Source organism: Equus caballus, chromosome 1 (genome assembly GCF_041296265.1).
Source record: "Equus caballus isolate H_3958 breed thoroughbred chromosome 1, TB-T2T, whole genome shotgun sequence".
Taxonomy (NCBI): Eukaryota; Metazoa; Chordata; class Mammalia; order Perissodactyla; family Equidae; genus Equus; species Equus caballus.
In genome coordinates this window covers 24,828,509-24,850,044 of record NC_091684.1, presented here as the reverse complement: position 1 = coordinate 24,850,044, position 21,536 = coordinate 24,828,509, and the positions used below count along the sequence as shown (strand labels likewise).

At 43.1% G+C, this 21,536-nt stretch overlaps 1 protein-coding gene across 9 annotated transcripts in view; it reads right to left on the bottom strand.

The window, feature by feature from the left end:
* The window catches only part of SORCS1 (sortilin related VPS10 domain containing receptor 1), a 484,049-nt gene that overhangs the window by 36,155 nt on the left and 426,358 nt on the right, over positions 1-21,536 (bottom strand). For all 9 annotated transcript variants that reach the window (XM_023639764.2, XM_023639760.2, XM_023639752.2 and 6 more), the window contains 3 exons: positions 11,961-12,147; positions 3,628-3,761; positions 1,345-1,468 (listed from right to left, as the gene is read on the bottom strand). In XM_023639764.2, coding sequence (XP_023495532.2) covers positions 1,345-1,468; positions 3,628-3,761; positions 11,961-12,147 — 445 coding nt within the window. The remainder of the gene's footprint in view (positions 1-1,344; positions 1,469-3,627; positions 3,762-11,960; positions 12,148-21,536) is intronic.

Here is a 21,536-nt window from a genome sequence, read left to right as displayed (position 1 = left end):
GAGCATGATAGGGGGTAGAGAAGGAAAGAAAAGCAAACTCCCTTCTCCATTTTGGCCACCTGGCTGAGAGGTCGCCTCACTGATGGGACCTTGTTAGGAAAACCACAGCCCTGGTTTATACTTTCATTTACTATTTGGGCTTCCCGAGCCTCTTCAGGAGGGAGAAGGGAGGAAACATGATGGAATGCAACACCCAGCCATGCGAGGAACAGTGTCCTCAGACATGTTCAAAGTTGCTTACACATTTCTTTCTGAATTTGAAGGTCAAGTTGGCAAGATGGGAAATAAAAAACAGAACCTGCATCAGAATCAATTAATTCTGGAACTGGGGCAATTGATATTACTTGGATCACTGGCTAGTCTCCTTCTCTCTCTCAATCTCTGTCTCACCTTCCTTGCCTCCATTTCTCACACCTTCCCTCCCTCGACCCCTCCCTCTTGCTCTCTCTCTGCACAGCATTTACTTTCCCCATCCATCTACTTTTAAGTTCCTGTTTTCTAAGTTTTAATTTTCCATGATGCATCTGTACCACTTTCATTTTAACGATAAAAGTTCACATTTTTACCATCCACTAATAACACTTGGTGCATATCCATCTGACAAACTTTCCATGCAGAAAAAAATTACCAAAGTGAGATTAATTTGAATAAACGATTTTTTTAATCTCCCATTTTCAATCAATGATTCCACCTTCCATTTCAGTAAATTTTCATTCCATGTAATACTCTGACTATATTCACCCTCCCCAATTAATTAGCAGATTGTTCTGTACAGCTCTTTGTTCAAACCAATATTGAGTCTATGATGATGCACGACATCTGCTTGTTATGACCCTTCCATCACTTTTAATCTAGCAGAGTTTTTTTTAATGATATATATTTATGGAAGAGGTTTTCAAAGTATTTAGTATTGGTAGATTCCTCTTAACAATCAAAACACTTAAACTTTAAAAAAAAAGCCTCAATATTAACCTTTTTTTTTTCATAACGGGTTTTAGCTATTTGAACACCCCCAAAATACCAAATGGAATGAATTAGCCTTACACATAATGAAACTTCCTCTACCCTAGCTAAGGTATGTGAGCATATAGTTGCTCTATGTGCACCAGAGCCACTTTAAGAAAACAAAACAATAAACCCTCTTGGGATCTCAGGACCACTATTTTGCTGATGAACCACACGTTCCCCAAAGGAGAAGACCAGACCTGACTCAGCTCTGTCTCACTACTACCCTCTGTTCTCTGAGTAGAGGTCAGAAGCCAGGATGGCCTCTGGCACTATGGTACCAAACAGTCTCATCTGAGCATGAGGGCAGTGATGGATCAGTGAATACAGAGCACTCACCATACACCGCGATGGTCTTTGTGTCTTGTAGGATGGCATTCCCAGCTGAGACCTGCACTGTGATGGTGTTCATCCCTTCAGAAGTAAACTTGAATGATATACTTCCCTCCAAGGTGATCAGGGGCTAAAATAAAAGAGGGCACAGAGTGAAGGGAAAGCTGTTCAGTTACAGATGAGACAGCCTGTAGCTCTGAGCCACCAACAAGCTACTTAAATCAGCAGAGGCTCTTTCTGGTGTACCCCAGTGTGACTGACTCCACCTACGCCTCCCATCATCTCAAGTCCAGGCCAGAAAGGGGCTATTAGAGTCATCACTCCAAGTGACTCGGCTCATTCCTTGTGAATTTGACACTTCTCTTCTGGTATCATCCTAATTCAGGGCTGGGAGATTGACAGGTCTTGCTCGCTGGTGGGATATGTGCCTGTCTTTATTGATAATCTACTCATATCAAACAGATCCGTTAATCCAAGGAAACATTCCAATCAGACCAAATGAGGGAGCTCATATTAACCCAGACTTAAGCAGTAGTCATCGAAAATCTATAAGCTGCCAGTTGTTTATCTCCAGGGTATATATATTTATATAAAATTACAATGGAACACAGCAACCATGGACACCAAAAGTACACAAGTTAGACCCGAGTGGCCTTGTGTGGCTTTGCTTCCTCTGAGGAGCCCTATCAGCAGTTTCCTGGAAGTAGCTGCTATGAAAACAAGTACTAATTGGATAGTGGTTTGAGGACTCAAAAATAAAAAAGATTGGGAGTGGTGGCTGTAATACAATGGGAGGCCAGGGTCCTGGAGGAAAAGACTATTAGCCCACCAACCTCCCTCAATTCACTCTCCACAAACATTGCTTTTCTACCTTTTCTTATGAATTTTAAAATCCAATTCATTTAACTCCACGTATGGCAGAGAGAAGACTAAAGCCCAGTGTAAGAAGTCTACTCAACATAATCTGCTGTGAATTTGGTTTTCTGCTAAAAGGTAAAAAAATAGGAGCCACAGAAGAAAGTTGTTTAGTACTTTTACCTTCTAGTACTAGCTTTCAGGCTGTAACATGAGTTTCTCCTGCTCCTCTGTGGGTAGTGGGTCCAATTTGGGCCGAATTTATATAGAGTTTTAGAAAAAATAAAAAAAGGGTCTCTTTTCCACTGAGTTACTGTCAGACGTTAGCAGGTCTGGGGTCAAGAGAGGTTTGCTCCCCGGGCCTGTGCAAAATTATATCTACAAAGCCAAAATTCAGCTCTGGAGTAGCAAAAGGTTTGCATTAAAATAAGATGCATTGCATTTGAAGAGCAACATCACCATGGAAAAGCAACTCTGCTGGAAGAAGAGGAAGCGCTCCAGACCAGAGCAATCATCCCAGTGCCCTCTGGGGAGGGATGCTTCTGGCTGTAGCCTTAAGGCCCTAACTGACATTTGGAAGCAAATTTTAATTTCCAAGAATGGAGTGAGTTCAAAACTGAAGGAGAACATGCAGCCTAGCGTGGGGGGAAGAAAAATTCCTGTAGGCATGAGAAGGCCTTGGATTTGGCCTCTGCAAGAAACAGCTGAATGAGATTGGAGCAGCCACTTCATCTGCATCATCTTCACTTTTTTCATCTGTAAAATGAAGGACTTAGAGGAAACGAGGTTAAAGGTCTCTACTGGTTTTAAAATTGCTGCTGAGTTTTGATCACAGGGAATGTTTGGGGAGAACATAAAGGGTAAAGCTGAGCTAAAGAAGTGGCCATGTCTGATTCAGGGTGAGGAGGCCATGGGGGCTAGGATGTAGCAGGCCTCTGATGCTTTTGCTGCCTGGTAGCCATTGGCTTCTTTTCCTTTTAGGGACCATTCCCTCCCTTCTCTTGGTCCACGAGGTTCTAAGGAGGCTGACTTCCACACCTCTCTTTCTACCCCTGGTACCATGATCAAGGCTTGGTCAATAATATTCCATGCAAGACTTCTGTAGAACTTTTATGAAAGTGAGTTTTTCTCTGCTCAGGTGTGAGAGTAAAAGCTCGGGCTGCTGCTAAGGCTCACATGGAAGGAAAGTCCAACTGAAGAGGAACATCACACAGAGGAAAGCAGAGGTAAGAGGGAGGGGGTGAAGGGGTGAGAGAGAGGAAGACAGAGAGACAAAGAGAACATACTGATAAGGTTATTGGAGCCCTAGGAGCCTGTGGCCCCTGAAGCCAGGACTACCCCTAGACTCTTAAGTTACACAAGCCATTTTATTCCTCTTGTTTCAACCAATCTGAGTTGAGCTGCCACTAGACCCCATGTGGAAGGCCGACCCACCTCCGTGTTGTTTCCGTACCACCACACATAAGTGAGGGTGCCCACTTGGCTGGGCCACAGCACTGCAGTTGCGTTGACCTCTTTGTTCTTTGTGGTGACAAAGGGAAGAGACAGGTGTACATGCTCCAGGGGACCTGAGGCACAAGAGAAGAAAGGAGGCATAGAGAAGGAAGAGCTTCCTCTACTTCACCTTCCCTGCTCTGAAGAGAACACATACTCATTCTGGAACCCTCCAAAACATCACACCATATTCCCTGAGGGAAATACCCAGGTACTTTCTCTACTTTGGAGAAAAAGATATATCGTGAACAACTGTGTCTCAACACTTCCCATTTACCAATCTTTCTTCCAGACCTAAAATCTGACTTATTTATGTGCAAAGGTTTAAAAATTTACAAGTAATTTATGAAGTCCTTAAATGAACAGACAAATATGAGATTTGAGAGACATGCAAAGTTTTTCCAAGAGGTTATATCCTTGGTGGTAAACCAGGATCGTGAAAACTCACAGAGTCTGTGTTAGGGAGTGGGGGATTGGGGGCTGGTTATTGTAAAAGTCCCCAAAACAGTGTACACAGAATTAGTCTTTCCTCTCTATTGGATTTTAAAGACCTACGCGCGTATGTGTAAATGTGTATGTTTGTGTGTGAGTGCAGGTTAGGTACCGCCTGGTTAGGTAAGCATGGGACAAACTGTGTTTGCAGTTGAGTTAAGCTTGTCTGGGACAAAGGCAAGCATGAATGAGCAGAGAGAGCCCTGTGGTCCTCAGGATGTGCTCAACTAAAAGATAGGATGATTCTCCCTACAGAGGCCCATTAGACCAGAAACCTTAATCAGATGTACAAACCCACAAGGATATGAATATCCTTTTCATAGACAACCACCAGGACCTTTCCTGTGACCCCTGATCTTCTCTTTAGTTACTCTTTCCAGGCAAAATGCAGTTTCCTCTGAGGTGAACATGACAAAAATCTGTCATCCTCACCACCATTCCATGAGGTGGAGAAGAAAGTGCTACCTCCAGCCTTTCCACCTGGTTCAATCATTGCCTCTTCTTCTGCTTGACCATTAAGTGTGTTTCCTAGGGTACTGTTTTTGGCCTTTTTCTCCTTCTATTTATTCTTCTGCAAGTAATATTATCCATACCTTGACCTCCAACCTTAACTACATGCTTAGGACTCCAAGACCACCTCTTGACTCCGGACCCAATTAGCAGCCAAATGTTCCTAAGAAATGCACTATTTCCCCCATTCTGTATTCTCCATATCTTGATGAATAAAATCAATGTTTATTCAGGGGCCCAAGCCAGCAGCAGAAAGTCAATCTAGATTCCTTATTTCTTGCTGCCCACATCCATTGAGGAAACCATTGATTGGGTTTCATAAATGTCTTTCAGTTAGAGCTTCTCACCCTCCCCAATCCTGCCTTGGTTCATAGACTAAGCACCCTTCCATCTGGACCATTACAACTCTTACAGATTTTCCTGCCCCTAACCCTTCCGCACTCTAATCCACCCACCTGCTTTATGTGTTCAATGCCTGCTTCCCTCAATAATCATAAGCTGCACCAAGTGCCAGGTGTCCCCAGCACCTAGAATAAAATATATGATCCAGGGTGAGGGTAAAGCAAGGGCAAAGACCTTGAAAAGAAGGTGGCTCTTTAGGTTTGAGGAATAGCAAGAAAGCTCAAGTGGCTGCAGCAGAGAGATAGTGGGGAAAACTGGAGGCCAATGAGATCTAACAGGTAGTGAGGACATCTAGCATGTCAGCCTTGTGGGCCCTGAAACATGGATGTGTGTGTTTGTATAAGTTCATTCTTGCAAACTGATACATTATCCATTTATACAGCAATCCATGTACAGCACTGATTATGTACCTTCTCACCCTCCAAATTGTTGTGATTTTTCTAAAACACCAAGTTGATCATGCCACTCATCTGCTCAAAATTAAAATTCCCATTACCTAATTATAATAATAATGATAACTACCACATATTGATCCAAAATTCATGAGACAGAGAATGCAGGCTGCAAACTTCTTGAGGGAACAAGCTTTCACATATATTTTTATGCATAAAGATTAGCACAGTTCCTGGGACACAGTAGTTACTTAAACATTCACTGTGTAAGCAAACTAATAATGACAGAATTTCCTGTTCCTACTTTTGTCCATGCTTCTCTCTCTTTATAGAATTAGAGGCGTGATGACTGGCATGTAGAATAAAATTAATTTTCTGGTTTATAAGCTGTATAAGAAGTAGTTGATATGCAGTCAGAATGGTTGAATGCAACAACAAAAGGCCAATGTTTACTGAGCGATGACTACGTACCACATATTCCACTAATGGCTCATTTTATTCTCATTTAATTCTCACAATCACCTTATGAAGTAGGCACTACTACCACCCCCATTTAGAGAGGAACAAGCAGAGGAAGACGACTTTCCCAAGGTAACACTGCTAGGAAACATCCACTCCAGGTGTGAATCAAAGCAGTTTGATTTCAGAAGCCATGCTCTGGCCAGCTGACAAATGCTAAGAGCTTTCTCATTTGAGAAAAACAGCTGTTATAAGAGTCACTACTTACTGATTTCTTAAATATGTTCCAGCCATTGGGAAATGCACTTTACACATGCTCTCATTTATTGCATGCTCTGGCCATCTCCCCATCACATGGTGTGCTCCAGCGGCCATGCCTTGTCCCACCCCAAGGCCTTGGCTTATTTACCTTTCTTATGGCACCTGTCGTTTTCAAGTCTCAGTCCCGGTGTCTCCTCCTCTCTGATACTCCTCCTGAATCCCCTGATCTGACTTAACTCAACCAGTTAGAAGGCAAGGACTAGAGAAGCTCTGCTAGACAAGCTGGTTCCATTCTAAAAGGTGTCTCTCACGTATGAATATTTAATAATTATTTTAAAGTCAGAACATCAAAGTAAGGATGATGCCTGTGTGTTCTGTTAATGACAAATATTGAATCTTGTTGGTGCAATATGGTCATTCATTCATTCAATAGTTTTTGAGTGCTACTATGTGTCATTATTCTAGATGCTGGGGACACCTGACTCTTGGTGGAGCTTATGTATTATTGAGGGAGGCAGGCATTGAACACATAAAGTAGGGGTAAGTGAGAGAGTACTTTTTTTTCTTTTTTCTGAGGAAGATTAGCCCTGAGTTAATCCGGGCCAATCTTCCGCCACTTTATATGTGGGTCACTGCCACAGCATGGCTGATGAGTGGTGTAGGTCCATGCCTGGGATCTGAACCCATGAACCCAGGCTGCCAAAGCAGAGCACTCCGAACTTAACCACTATGCCACTGGACTGGGCCCAAGAGAGTGCTATTTTTGATAAGGTGCTCAAGGAAAGTCTCTCAGAAGTGACCCTTGACCAGTGACTTTAATAAAGTGAGGGAGTGCACCAAATATCTATTTGGGATGCTCCAGAGGAAGTGCAAAGACCTTGGGGAGGAGGTGGCTCTCCATGTTTGAGAAATAGCAAGAAATGGCTGAGTGGAGAGCTGGAGGGAAAGAGTGGGAGTCAATGAGATCGAAGAGGTATTCATGACACCTAGCATGCTGGCTTTGGAGGCCCTGAAGTATGCATATATGTGTCTGTATGAGTTCATTCTTGCATGTTTTTACGTTCATACAAATGTGTGGAATTTATCTTTCAGGTTCCCACGTCCTCTTGTATTCATTCACTTTTTATGTGTCTAATGTATCTAGTTGTTGCTGCCCCAAAGCCTATCTTTTAGGCATCTCTTTTCTGCACAGATGGTGCAGTCTGTCTTAATGGAGCCACGGAAGTAAACCTCCAGCCTGGGGAGGCCCCCAGCTGGCTGGCTGCACCAAGCCCAGAGCTGAACCAACTGGCAGATGCGGCTCCATCAGTCAGGTGCCTGTGATCTACAAAAGGGACGGCAGGTGGCGCTGCATCACTCCATATGAATCTTCCCAAGCACAGTGGTTGACAGGACTGGGGAATTACTTTTGTGAACTGGGTTTCCCTTCTCTTTTCTTGTTTAGCCCTCCTGTGCTGCAGGAAACAGCTGACGTCTGTGAGACTGAACATCGTATGTGTGGGTCTGCACGTGTGCACATATACACTGACTGTCCTGGCCTGCCTCTAGCATTTGTTCTGGAGATCTCCCCCAACCACCAAATTAAATATCGCGTATGCATGACATTGCTGTTTGTCTGAAACGTACAAAAAATCCCCTAGAAGAAATAAAAGTGACTCTAAGCATGAAGATGAAATCCTGAAACAGAGTTCCTTCAACATCATCGTACATAAGGACCACACTCATCTGTTCAAAGCCGATTATGATGCCACACTTCCAGGAATTCTCATTTAGTAGATCTGGAATGGGGCCCAGGACGCTACATTTTCATCATGTAATTCTGGGGCAGGTGACTCATTAAATCACACTTTACAAAACCGGAGTCTGACATTTTCTGGCCATTATAACCATCGTGTGAAAGGTTGCAAAGCTACAGAGGTTTTCAAGAAACTGATCACTTTCCCTTAAGCTGGGGACAGAAAGACATCTGGAAATGGTGCCCATGTGAGAAGGCAGTTGAAGAGAGGGATTTGGGAAAGACTAGAAAATCCACCTCATCTTTTTTCTTTTTCCTGCCATTCTGCACATTTGCACCGTTTTCAGTGATCTTTTTCTGCAAGACTTGCTGAGACAGGGCAGCTTTCTGAACAAAAACCTGCATGTCCTCTAAATTCTCTGCCCCATCCACCTGAAGGCAACACCGGCTGCACCACGTGTCTCATTAGTTTGCAAACTAGCAGAGCACAGTGAATACTATCCCCAAGGAATTTCCACCTGTCAGGCTACAACAGATTACCCAGCCGCCTGCTGGCCCACTCCTGGAAATGTTACAGCAGGAACATCATCTCCATTTGTTCCTGATGACCTTTGCAAACCCATATTGAAAACCTCTGACTTGGAATCAAATCCCCTTTCTGAACTGGAGAGAGGAGGGAGTGTGTTTTCTAGACAGGCAATGGGGCTTTCTGGAAGAGTCTTGGGGCAGGGGTGGGGGGATGGGTGAAAGGCGCAGAGGGCAGGCTTGGCATGCTGAGCTAAGAGCTGCTGTTCAGAACTCACTAGGTACAAATGCATGTGCTACAAAAAATCAAGCTTTGCTAGTTGACAGGGCACAGCATATTCTGCTTCATAGAACCTTTGGGAAACAAGATATGCATTCCTCATGTGACAGAGAAGGAAACATAGGCTCAGAGAAATGGAGTGACTTGGCCAGGAGTTCAGGCTACCATCTGGACCTAACAACTCCCAACTCTGTCCAGCGCTCGTTTTTGTTTTTCTACAAAGCCACCTCCTTCCCATATCCTGGCATTGTGGCATCAAAAAATGCTATGATAGCCTTCAGGTTTGAGCTTTTGGGGAGTGTGAATCAATTACGGTCTTGTTCTGACTTCCTGTTAGTGTAAAACAGTGTCAAAATCACAGTGCTTCTCCAATTCTTGTTTCCTCCACCTGAACGAAAGCACCAAGCTTGCATCTCACGGTGGAGGGGTCAGGACTGCACACGACTTCACGTGCATAGTAGAGCACAGTGGGTCCTCCAGGAGAGGGGTGCTGTGCCATCATGTCAGAACCTGCCGAAACTGTTATGACGTGGTTTTCGATGTCTGCGAGTTAATGAAAATTTACAAATAATCCTGCTTTAATACAGTTAGTAAAAAAGAGTTAACTCTTGTCCCCAAGGCCAGGTTAGAAAGGGGTTCTATTCTATGAGGCATGCTCATCCAACCACTTAACCCAAGATGAGGCTAACACAATTAAAATCAGAACACGGAACATTCCATTACAAATCACCTGCCACTAAGGTTAAGGTCAAAATGTTTAGCCACTCGGCTAGGCTAATGAGACAATTTAAAAAATCGCATGTAAACAGAGAGGCTCATTTCTTCCAGAAGTCCTGGCATCAGCCACCTTTAATCTTGGGCAGAGGCAAGCTCTGTGCTGTTTTCCTTTCCAGGAGGTAGTAACCTCAGGAGTGGGCTGGGGTGCGGAGGGATCCCTCAGGGGATGTGATCATTTTTAGGGGTGAGGAAGAATCCACAGGGTGACCAGGAGGGTGAGCTGTGGATGACTGCATGGGAGACCCTGAGAAATGGAGACAAAAAGCGGCCGCTGAATTTTAAAGCAGTATTTGCATATGGTTGGAGTTTGGGAGATGTTTAATACATGTACGGGAGATAGAATGAAATTACTGTGATTCTGCAGCAGAGTAGCTCGCTCACAAAAATCTCCCTTACAGAATAAGCTGTGGCAAATGACAGGCTGCTAGGTAAGCAGCCATTCTCAGCAAATGCACTGTCATTTGTGTCGCGAGTTATTTTTGCCACTAATAGCCACCAATGTTTGTGATGTATTTTTGAAAGATTTTATCATTATTATGAAGCTATCAGCACTTCAGATTATTTCTTAGAAAGAGGCAACTCTGGAAAGTCTACATAAGACAGCTAGGGGAGCAGTCAGCAGGAAGAGAGCCTCTGAAAGGTGTCTTCAACCTATGTAGTTGTATAGCACGTACACTGCTGCTAACACAAATTTTCATGTTTCTCAGGATGAGCTGCAAAGATGTGGGAGGAGATAAGAGCTGAGGGAGACTTAGTTCCTCCAACCCCAGCCACCACTGGCACTATTGACAATAACCTTAGTGATCGAGAGCTGGTATTCTTTTTTTTTTCCTTGAGGGAGATTAGCCCTGAGCTAACATCTGCTGCCAATCCTCCTCCTTTTGTTGAGGATTAACCCTGAGCAAACATCTGTGCCCATCTTCCTCTATTTTGTATGTGGAATGCCTGCCACAGCATGGCTTGATAAGCAGTGCATAGGTCCATGCCCGGGATCCGGACTGGCAAACCCCAGGCTGCCAAAGCGGAGTGTGCAAACTTAACTGCTATGCCACTGGGCCGGTCCCAAGAGCTGGGGGTTCTTGAGACAGGCAGACCCGAGTCTGAAGGCTGGCTCTGCCAGCTAGAAGGTCTACAACTTCAAATGGGTTGGTTAAGCTCTCTGAACCTCACTGTTCTTTGAAAAGTAGGTTTCCAATAGTGCCTCCTTCATAGGGTTGTTTTGAGAAGTGAGACCATACACATAAGAGCTTGTTTAGCACAAAGCCTGGCACACACAGTAAGAGCTTAACAAACTTTAGCTGAAAAGGGGGAGGTGGAGTTAGCATACTGGGAATCTTGTAAAACTTGGTTTAAACCCAAAGAAGGGAGGGTGTGTTTCTTCAAAGTACCTCTGTCATGAGTGTACAGAAGATAAAGATCAAGAATTAGTGATATGGCAGGAATCCTCGGTAACCAACAAAGTTTGTTGGGGATCCCTAAACAGTCTTGTCCTCCACTGGACCACAGCAGTTTAAAAAATTCTAGGTGGCACTTTCTGTACTCAATTCGGTTCAACGGGCAAGGGCAGGTGAGAGGCCTGGAACACTGCTCAGCCTTAACACTCTTAGACGAGAAGCTGGAAGTAATTTGAACAAGACCATTCATATAAAGGAGCTACTTTCATTTTAAAATAAACCATTTTTCTAGCAACATACACAAGTCATGTTCCTGTGTGGGGACACCCACACTCCTGTCCTAAGAGGCATTCATGGCACACATTTTTACTAAACATAACTCAGGAGTTATCATGATGTCATCATTCTTAGTCCATCTTTAGATTCCTCAATGGGGTAAAAGCTTTAACATTGCTTAGAACAATTTCCTAATGCAGCTTCCTTAAAATTGTTTACCTTCTTTCCCTCAACACCACCTACTCTCTGACACCAACTTATCCACAGATAAAAGCCCAGGAAACACACTTTAAGGAAAGGGAGCAAAAGTCTAAAAGAATTATTAATAGTGAGATATAACATGGGAAGAGGAGACTAATCAGATGGGGAGAAATTCCATGACTTGTGCTAATTCTCAGTGCCTTAGACTGAGCCGTACATGTGGATCATCTCCAAACATTTATGACCCAAAAAAAGGACAAATTCATATTCAACGAAATAGCTCAGCAAATTGACCATCCACCAGACACAGGTGTTATATCTCAGAGGCACCTGGAAGAGGCATAGTAAGGGCAATGAGAACATTTTGAAGCAAACCAGACTCCAGGATTATTCAAATTCCACTTGCTGATTTTCTTTTTACTTTCTCCCCACTTGGCTCTCTTATTCTCCTTTTCCTTTCCGCTAAGTGGTAACTAGGGAGCTTCTTTTAGATATAAAATGTTGGATTATATTTTAAAAGGAACACAATATTTTAAATATTTCATAAACCAACAACAGTAATAACATACAAGTTACATGTAAGTACAGGACGGCGCTGTCAGACCCCAGACTGTTGTCCACCTGCACGGTCACTCGGAAAATGCCCACATTATGATAGACATGTTTGATCCCATCTTCCATGGAGCTGAGGTTGACGTAGGACACAGCGATGCCATCACCGAAGTCCACCTGGATGAGTGTCCTCTGAACATCACCCTGAAAAACAGCCCGACATCAGAGGAAAGGGAGTCAGTGCTGGGGCTTGTGTTGGTCCCTGGCTCAGGGACAATGGCAGCCCTGGCTCCCTCCTGCAGCTGGAGCATCTGTCTGTGTTTGACAGAATCCCTGTGACATTCCCTGGCAGACAGGAGTTTACTAAGATGGATGCTCTCCAAATCTGAAGGGCACCAACTACTAAAAGTTTCAAGGTTTGGAAAATTAAGTGTTTGATGATCAGCTCCAATTTGATATTCAATTCCTCTGAAGGCTTTTTTTATGGTGTTATCCATGCACACGACTAGAAGGTATAAACACGCAATTTTAAAAACTCAGCATACCTAACATGGTCATTGACTACTTCTTATGTGTTCAGGACCCCTGAGTCCCCCCTCCCTTTATTTCTGATTCCCTAACCATGTTGGAGGAGGGATGGGAGACACCTTGCCTTACACCTGATATGACATTGGACTCAGCCAAGTTATTATTTAAGATCATGATGGTGAATTCTTTTCTACTTCAGCATTTTATGCTCTCAAAATGACCCCATTTTATTCTTCACAGAATCTTAGTCTGGAGAGAAAGCAGGCAATGTTCATTCCTTTTACAGATGAGGAAGCTAAAGAAAGGCTTAATCATTTGCTCAAAGTTAACACAGCTAGTTAGTGTAGTTCCGGGATTCGAACCCATCTCCCTGGACTTGTATTTCACTCATTACAGATGGAACATAGCATTGTGGGTAAAGGATGCACGGCTCCTCCAGGCTTGAATCCTAGTGCGCCATTCACAAATTGGATGACTTCATGCAGTTATTCAGCTTCCTTGGGTCTCAGTTACCTAATCTATGAAATGGGCATAATAATACCTTACCATGTTAATTCAAAAAGTTGTTATAAAAGACATGTAGTCAGTAATCCTTAAAATTCTGTACCCAAATAAATGACTATAAAAACAATGCAGCTGCAAAAGACCTGTAATATTCCTTTTCAAGCTTGATTGGACTCACATGATTCTAAATTTCCCACAGCTAGGCAGGAGAAGATAAAGTCTGCTTTATAAAATCGCAGACCTGTAAAAAAAAAAAAAAATGGCCTTTGGAATTACAGTTGAGATTCTTAAGGAACAAAGTTTCTTAGACCCAACTGACAATAACCAGGTTCCCTCTCACACTGCCCATCCTTTAACACCTTTTTTTATTTATTTGTTTGGTTAGCTTATCCATTTTCTCAGTGGCGGGGGGGACACAAAACCTTTGAACTATAAATGTATTTTCGATTAAGTAAGGTTCATATGGTATCATATTTTTTGAAAAGGCCAAGTTTAAAATGCTGACATTTAAAAGATTAATTCACAGGGAATGGAAAAGCAGTTCAAATCCTATGAATCTGTGTGACCAACTCTTCGCTCTGTGCCCAGCCAAGCATTGCATGGGGGGCACACGACAGCTGACTCTCAGTAAGGACACGGGCAAAAACTCTCCCCTAGGGTAGAAAAAGAAACTCGCTTCAAAACTACAAAACAGATATCCACAAGCCCAGACACTGTGCAATTACTTGAATTCCCTTCACTAATAAATATAAATGTCAAGCATTCCTGCTGACTTATCACTCATTTGGACAACCAAAGCGGACTGACCGATCAATTTCTCATCCTCTTCCTGGTCAGTTTCCACTTCCAGGTTTTCTGGACCTTCAACAGAGTTGCTGCCAGGTCAGCTCTATGTTTGGGCCTGGAGGAAGAGCCCCCCTTATAACCCACTCACACCATCTGGGGCAAATGCTCCAGGGAAGCATCAGGAGGGGCTAGGGTTAATCATACAATAGGACAAGCACAATAGTTTCTGAGAAAAAGAGAGAGAGGGAGGTAGAGGGGTTTAGGTGTCTTTATGGGGACAGAGTGGACATCCAGTAGGGACCATCGTTTGCAAAAGGGCAGAACGGAGATTCACATCTTTAGCTGATTCCACTTCAGTCTCCACTGAGAGAGCAGCTACCTGCACAACTTGGAAAACTACAACTTTGGCTGCCATTGCTTGAGTCTACCTAGCCTTCCCTTTCTGATTTGTATTCACTATTCTCCTTTTGTAGCCCTGGACTTAGATCTCTTGTCAGTTACATAGTACCCCAACCCAAGTTCTGTCTGTCTGGATGTCTATGGCTTGTCAGTCTTTTGGCATGACAGCATTCCTAATTCTCCACTCATGACAATGTTCTCTGCTTATATAGCAGACAAAAGGAAGGAGCTACACAGTGTTTGGACTAGTGCATCAGTAAGGCTGCCATTACAGAGTCAGGCTTTTAGGGTATTAGGTCAGGATATATACACATAATGGATATATGGTATGAAAGTATTAGGCTTACCATGCACCTGAGAGCCCCTGTAGTCAAAGGGATGGAACCCCCCCCAGTCAAATGTGAGGTCCGCAGGACCTCCTGACATGGGTGCAGGCCTCTGGGTTTGGTGCTCTGCACTAGGAAACAGGAGCATCAAGGGCCAAGTCTGACAGCTGAAGGCAGCAGATTTCATCCCTGCTGTTGCAGTTTTGCCTACTCAAGTGGAGCAAACCAGATCCCATGCCTTTGCCTTCAGGGGCTCTCAGGTGCTTGGTAAGCCTGATACAGTGGTACTGCATCACTGTGAGGCTCATTTGTCATCAGCATCTGACTTCCTTGGCCTGTAATTACCATCTGAGGCAGGGCCGCCAATTCCTCTTGGAGAATAAGAAAGAAGGCAAAGGGAAGAGCCTAAGTCCTAGGTCACCAATCAATTAGGCATGCCTGTCCTGCTTTAACTGGCTATCTGGTCATTCATTCATTCACTCAACCAACCGGCAGATACCTATTGAGTGTTTATCTTGTGTTAGGCACTAACTGGGAGAACCCTGCTATGTAAATTATAACCAACTGAACCAAACAAGACATGTGTGATCTCGGATTTCCTGAGCATACAGTGAGACAGATAGACTTTAATTAAATAATCACACAAATAATAAAAAAAAAATTATTACAGGGTATGATATGAAGGAGAGGGGCACAGTGTTATAAGCTTTCACAATAGGGAGAGGTGGAGATTTAAAATCTGATCTGATTGAGAATTTCAAGGAAGGCTTCCCAGAAACAGTGACATTAACCTGAGAAGACCCAAAGGAAAGAAGTAAATTAACCAAACAAAGAACATGAGTGAGGTGAGGAGTCCAGGCAAAGGGAATGAGATGTGCAAGGGCCCTGTGGCAGAAGGGGGATGGTATTAAGGAAGCTGAAGATAGACACACAGTAGGAACATGTTATGAAATTAGACTGGAGGGGAGAAAATGACATTTTAGAACCTGTGGGCTGAGTCTTTGATTTTGATCTTTCTCCTAGGGGTAATGGGAAGCCGTTAAAGTGTTTTTTAAACAGGAATTTGGGAGAAAAATAGCATGATGATATTTTTAATTCAAAAAGATAACTCTGGCCACCATAGGGAAGATGAACTAGGACAAGGCTCAAGCATGCTGGGAAGCCAATTAGGGGGTAAATCAGGGCAGATCACGGCAGATTGAAATATGAGTTGCAACAGGAAATTACATGCACCTCCCTGTCAAAATTAACTCCCACAGTTTATTGGTTTTGACATCACTGAATCTCAGCCTTTGCTATCAGCATCTCTTATAGAAATTAAAAGAAAACAATGCTGATGCCCAGCTACCCAAGACCCACCTCCTGGCTCAAAGGCTCTGGGAAGGATGCTCGTTGCTGCTGTGGTCTGAGAAGGTCCACAGCTGACGCTGGGCTGCACCGAAGCTTGAGGCTCTCTGGTTCAGATTGTTGAACGTTAGGTATTCCTGTGATTAAACTCATCTAGGGACGAAGATAGTGCAGCAGAAGCTGACGCTATTCTTACTCCATTCTGATATAATGATAAAGCTTTCCCAGATGTTTCAGGATTCTAAAGTGCCAAGGATGCATTAATAAAACCAGGAAGGGAAGCACTAAACTCATTGTCAGTGACTGGTGCACCATCACACACAGAAATTCCATAATATACACGGTCAAGATTAGCTAACTTCTCTAGGAAAAGGTGTTGCTGGATGATAATGAGGGTAGTTTGTGCATCCTCAGCACCTGACACAAGGGCAAGGTCAGATGCTATTTCCTTTTGACATACCCAAGAGAACTGGGGCAAAGAGAGGTTAACGATGCCTAAGGGCCCACAGCTAGTAGGAGACTTACCTAAGAAAGGGTTTAAGATTATCTGTGGGTTAACTTTACCCATGCAGCTCAGTGCTTGTGGAGCCTCTTTAACTGAGTTACTTGTAATACCTTTCAGAGGGGGAGGAAGGAGGTAACAAAGGAGAAGCATCGCTTTCTTTTCTTTCTAGACTCTCTTACTGGCTTTGACTCTGTTTCCCTCTCTGACAATATTTTTGCTAAGAAGTGGAAGGAAGGGTTTGCATGAACCACACTCTTATGTCTTCCCTCTGGTGAAGCAGTATCAGGTTCTCTATCTATAAAGAAGATAGAGAAAACAGGAAACAATAGGTATTCATAATCAGTAGTCAAGAAACTCATGTGTATAATTGAGAGTTACTTCAATCTAATAAATCACAAGTCATCACTCCTGCAACAGAGCTCAGGCTGGGAAATATCTAGACCAGCACATAAAGTTCTTTAGATCTAATGCCCTTTAGGCACACGCCCTAATATAGACACAGAACTGAGAATACTAGCGCAAAAGAAGTGCCCAAGAAAGGCAGAAAAGTCACGTGAAATCCATATGGGGATTCTCCAAGGGCATCACGACTTCTCTAGTAGAAAAACAAATATGTAAAATGGCCCTGATGAAGCCAAGATTAACCTGAGGAATGAAAGGTGTGTGAACCTATCAGTTCCTGTAACAGGGCTTCAGAGAGAAGAGGGAAACAAATACTACAGTAACTCCACACTGACAGCCTCAGTCCAGCAGTGAGACTCCACGATGCTCCTGAAGGCCTTCGGGACCCACCGCAGAGAGAACCCGGACTCACACATCAGACAGTGGCCCCTGCAAAGCTTGAGAGGGCACCCAACGCTGGCTTCACTGACAGTCAGTCTCAAAAGGGGCCTTAAAGTCCATGCAGCAAAAACTACATCATAGAGAAAGGACTATTGTCTAACCCATTTTTATATTAAAAAAAAGCAAAAATAACACAGTATATATACTATAAGCCTGTGTGTGTTTGTGCATGCACAGAGAAAGGTGCTGGCAAATATAATCCAGCCTGCTAACACCAGTTACCCTGGGGGCAAGGTGAAGCGAGGAGCAGAGGGAGATTAAATCCCAGAAGGATTATAAGAGAGAGGAAGCACCGGGCCGGCCTGGTGGTGTAGTGGTTAAATTTTCACACTGCTTCAGTGGCCCGGAGTTCATGGGTTTGGATCCTGGGTGCAGACCTACACACAATTCATTAAGCCCAGATGTAGTGGCATCCCACATACAAAACAAAGGAAGATTGGCACAGATGTTAGTTCAGGGACAATCTTCCTCACCAAAAAAAAAAAAAAAGAGAGAGAGAGAGAGGAAGCAAATGAGGGGAAATAAAGATTTCACCAAATTTAGAGAGGGCGTGGAGTATACAATAGCACAAGAAACACTGCAAAACACCACATTCTATCTCACTGTCCCTGGACATATTTAAATATTGATAAAGTATGTGGGAAATAACCAGAAGGTAACACAGACATTGGTTACATTGATGATGCTCTACAGTCAACTTTGGTCTTGGATTTCTATTGGTATTTTAATGCTGTTTTGACCACAAAGTAAGATAAAAAATATCACTAAGCAGCATTGAGTGACAGAAACAAAAATCAGATCATTTCAGCTTTTTCTTCTCCTGGTTAATGATATTTAGTCAGGGTGCGGTGCGTGAAATAAAAGTAGCCCACTATTGCCCTGCATACTCTACTGGACGGAGGGAGATTTAGACTCAGGTGAGCAAGGTCTTGACAAGAAACAGGAAAGGAGATAGCTATGGAGAAGAGATTTCATCAGCTGGAAGAGACGAGTATGTGGAGAGAAGCGCTATCCACCTTGTGCTTATCCAATAAGAGCGAACACTTGCATGTGACTTCTTGCATAAAGTGTGCAGGTAAGACTGTTCTAGAACATTCCCTGATGCTCACTAAGGGAGAAGATAGAACATTTCTTGAAAGTTTACTGTGCCAGAAATAATAACAACTGCTTTCTATGTAGTATCTTGTTTAATCGTCAACGCTAAAAGACTCAGACCTGAAAGACTTAAAATTTGCCTAGAGGCACAAGATAGTTTGAACAAAGCTTTTCTTCACTCCAAGTTCAGCACTTCTACTACTCGTTCAGAGAAGACACTCAAACTACTGTATTGTGCTTATTCCCATGTGGGTGCTGAAGACTAGATTCACTCATAGGTGAAACCAGAGAGCTTTTGTAAGCTTCAGTAACTAAAACCCTTTAGAGAAATGTCAACATGGATCGAATTCTTCATCACACAGTGATGTAAGCAGGGCCCAGGGTAATATACCAGGCTCTATAAAATACTGTGGGAGCTGCAAAACGTGTTTATGAAGACCCCTGGTAATGTGAGTGTTCAACCAAGAGTGAGATGACTCTAAACAGGAAACAGCTGCTGTAACTGTGTTGGACCTGCCATTTTATAAAGGCAAACTGAGCCCTTCAAGCACAGACCATCACCAGTCTATGATAACAGGCACTTGCACATGCCCTATCTTCTGTTCCTAAGCAAGTTCTTGGTCCTCTCTGGTATCCCTTCCAAGAGGTGCTACATTGCTGGAAGCTGAGGCTGCCTTTCTGGATCAGCTGGGAGAGTGTTTCTTGGGTCTCTCATTTCAATAACCCTCTGGACTTCTTTTCAGTTTCAAAATTGAGCTCTGGACAACAATCCCAAGATATCTGGATGGTGGCCTAATTGCAGAAGAGAGAGTCAGCCTCCTCCCCTCACCTATTCAGAGATGGTTTCCTATAGCACAGGTGTTTCTCCAAATGCACCGACCCCCAAGCTTCTCTGCAAGCAAAGGCAGCGGGGAACTTGGATGCTCTGAGCTGGGGGAAGAAGGTCCACACGGTGAGGAGGGAGGTGCATGGGGATTTACGACTCACTAAAGAGCTCAGGGCTGACAAGGCCAGTGACGCCCGGGGATCAGACCAGGGACCCACCCGCCCATTGAACTGGAAACATGATATTTCACCTTCTCGCTGATGAAATGCAAATGACTGGGTCCTTCTTCAAGGACTATAATCCTTGGGATTTGCCTAACTAAACACCCAAATACTTCTGGATAGAATGTTCAGGCCAAGAATTTCCAATTGGAACATCACAAAATAGTTTAATCCTTCACTTGCAAATGAGCCGTAGCACCTGTGTTTGAATGAACCACAAATTTCCAAATTTCCTTTTTATGTCTTCTGTACTTGGTCTCTGGCTTAGAACAGAACAGAATACCACAAGGCAGGAGGAACACTTGGCTTGTTGTGAGCAGATAAATGACTGTTAGCCAAGGCCTCTTTCCTCCATCTAGATATTGCGGTATGGAGAGGTCAGAACCATGACCTGCTGGGCTTTGTAAACACTTTTTAGGTGATAAAGTGACATTGCTATACTGTTACCACGACATGGTAGCTTTAGGAATTACCTCAGCAGGAAAATTATGGGGCTGCTAAATAACATAAATCTTATAAATGGTTTTGAATGAGTTTGTAAAATCACTCTAAACATTTATGTACGTAATAAGAACAAAATAGTACTTTTTAATAAAAATTATACTTTTTTTTAAAGAGTAGTAGGAAGATTCATTTAGCAAAAAAAACCTATGTAAGGAGTTTTTCCTAGGAGTAAAGTATGTAATAGAAATTTGTTAGCTTTATTAGAAGAAAGAAGAAAAGGCATGATGTATTCATGGAGAAAATGCAGAAAATACATAAAATGAGAAAAAGAAAATTCATATCACCCATAATGGTACCACCCATAGATGACATTGTTAGATTGGTGAATACCATATTAACCAATGAGAATGCATGTGGACACACACACAACAACCACAACAACACTGGAATCATTGCACTGTTTTACATTATGCTCTCAGCATTTTTAAATAGCTTTCAAAATTTTTATATCTAGCATTGTTTGGTGGACTTGACCAAGTCATAAGATCCTGTCTATGAAACAGATATTTAATTTCTTGTCCCGGATGTCACTCTAACACTGTTCCAAATTATGAGTCTGTTGTGATGCAGGTGACTTTACAGAGGTACCATACGTGGAAGAGGAGCTCTACAGAAGTCAGGTGGAAACCTGGGAGTTAGGAGACCTAGTTATATGCCCTTTGAAATGCATTTTACATTTGAACCTCAATTTTTTTAACCTGTAAATTAAAGGTGGGCAGAATGATGATGATCCGAACTGTCATTTCTAGTCCAGATAACCTGTGATTTTTATAATTGAGTATTCTTGTTATTGGCATTACTGGACACCCACACATATTCCCACATCCTTTCAGGCTGCTGAAATAATCTCAGCTCTTAGGTGAAGATGCAGAACTTATTCAAGCACTATTGTCACATGGTGGACTTTCCATTGCACACAAATGGTAGGTTACAGTGAGGACTGAGCTAGTAAGGCAGAGAGTCAAGGAATAGCGAGTGGGAAAGTGTGAAGCCAGAAACCTGAGGAAGTTATACACCTGGGTGAGAACCATGTGGTTTGGTGAAGCCCTGAATCAGGGGTGGTGGCCACTCATGTGGATGAAAGGGGACTTCAGTGTTGCAGGGCTTAAAGCAGATAGGCTGAGAGATTGAAAACTCAAACCGAAGACTATTTCATGACTCCAGCCCTCAGAATGTTCACTGAACTGGAACTTTCAGTAATGAGCCAGTTCTCTCTCTTTGCTTGTCAAAGCAGACTCAAGTTCTTTGCAAACATCTACTCCCTGAAACCCTAAAGAATAGCGATACCCCAATGTATGTGGACCAGTATAGAGGGGAGAGGAAAGTGAAGCCTTAGAAAGAGTGGCAAACCTATCCGACCTGAACTTCAGACACTAGGCCTTTGGCTAAAGACAACTTACATCGCCAGCGTCATTTCCTCTCTTCCTTTTTAATCTGAAACAACAAGGGAGAAGAAATGAAGTGGCTCAATTACCTTGCTAGAGTCAAAGAGAATAAAGCTGAATGGAGTAAGGAATAATACATGAGAAAGCCTCTTAAATCTCTATGGTTCATTGAAATCAGCTCCTGTTCCTTTGTGTGGAAGAAGAAAATAGTTGAGACTTCTGAGTCAGATCTGAGCTGCTTAGAGACTGATACCCGCCTAGGCTTAACACTGCCTGCTAACTCTTTGTGCCATCTCTAAAAGCCCCGATTTTTCTCCAGATGAA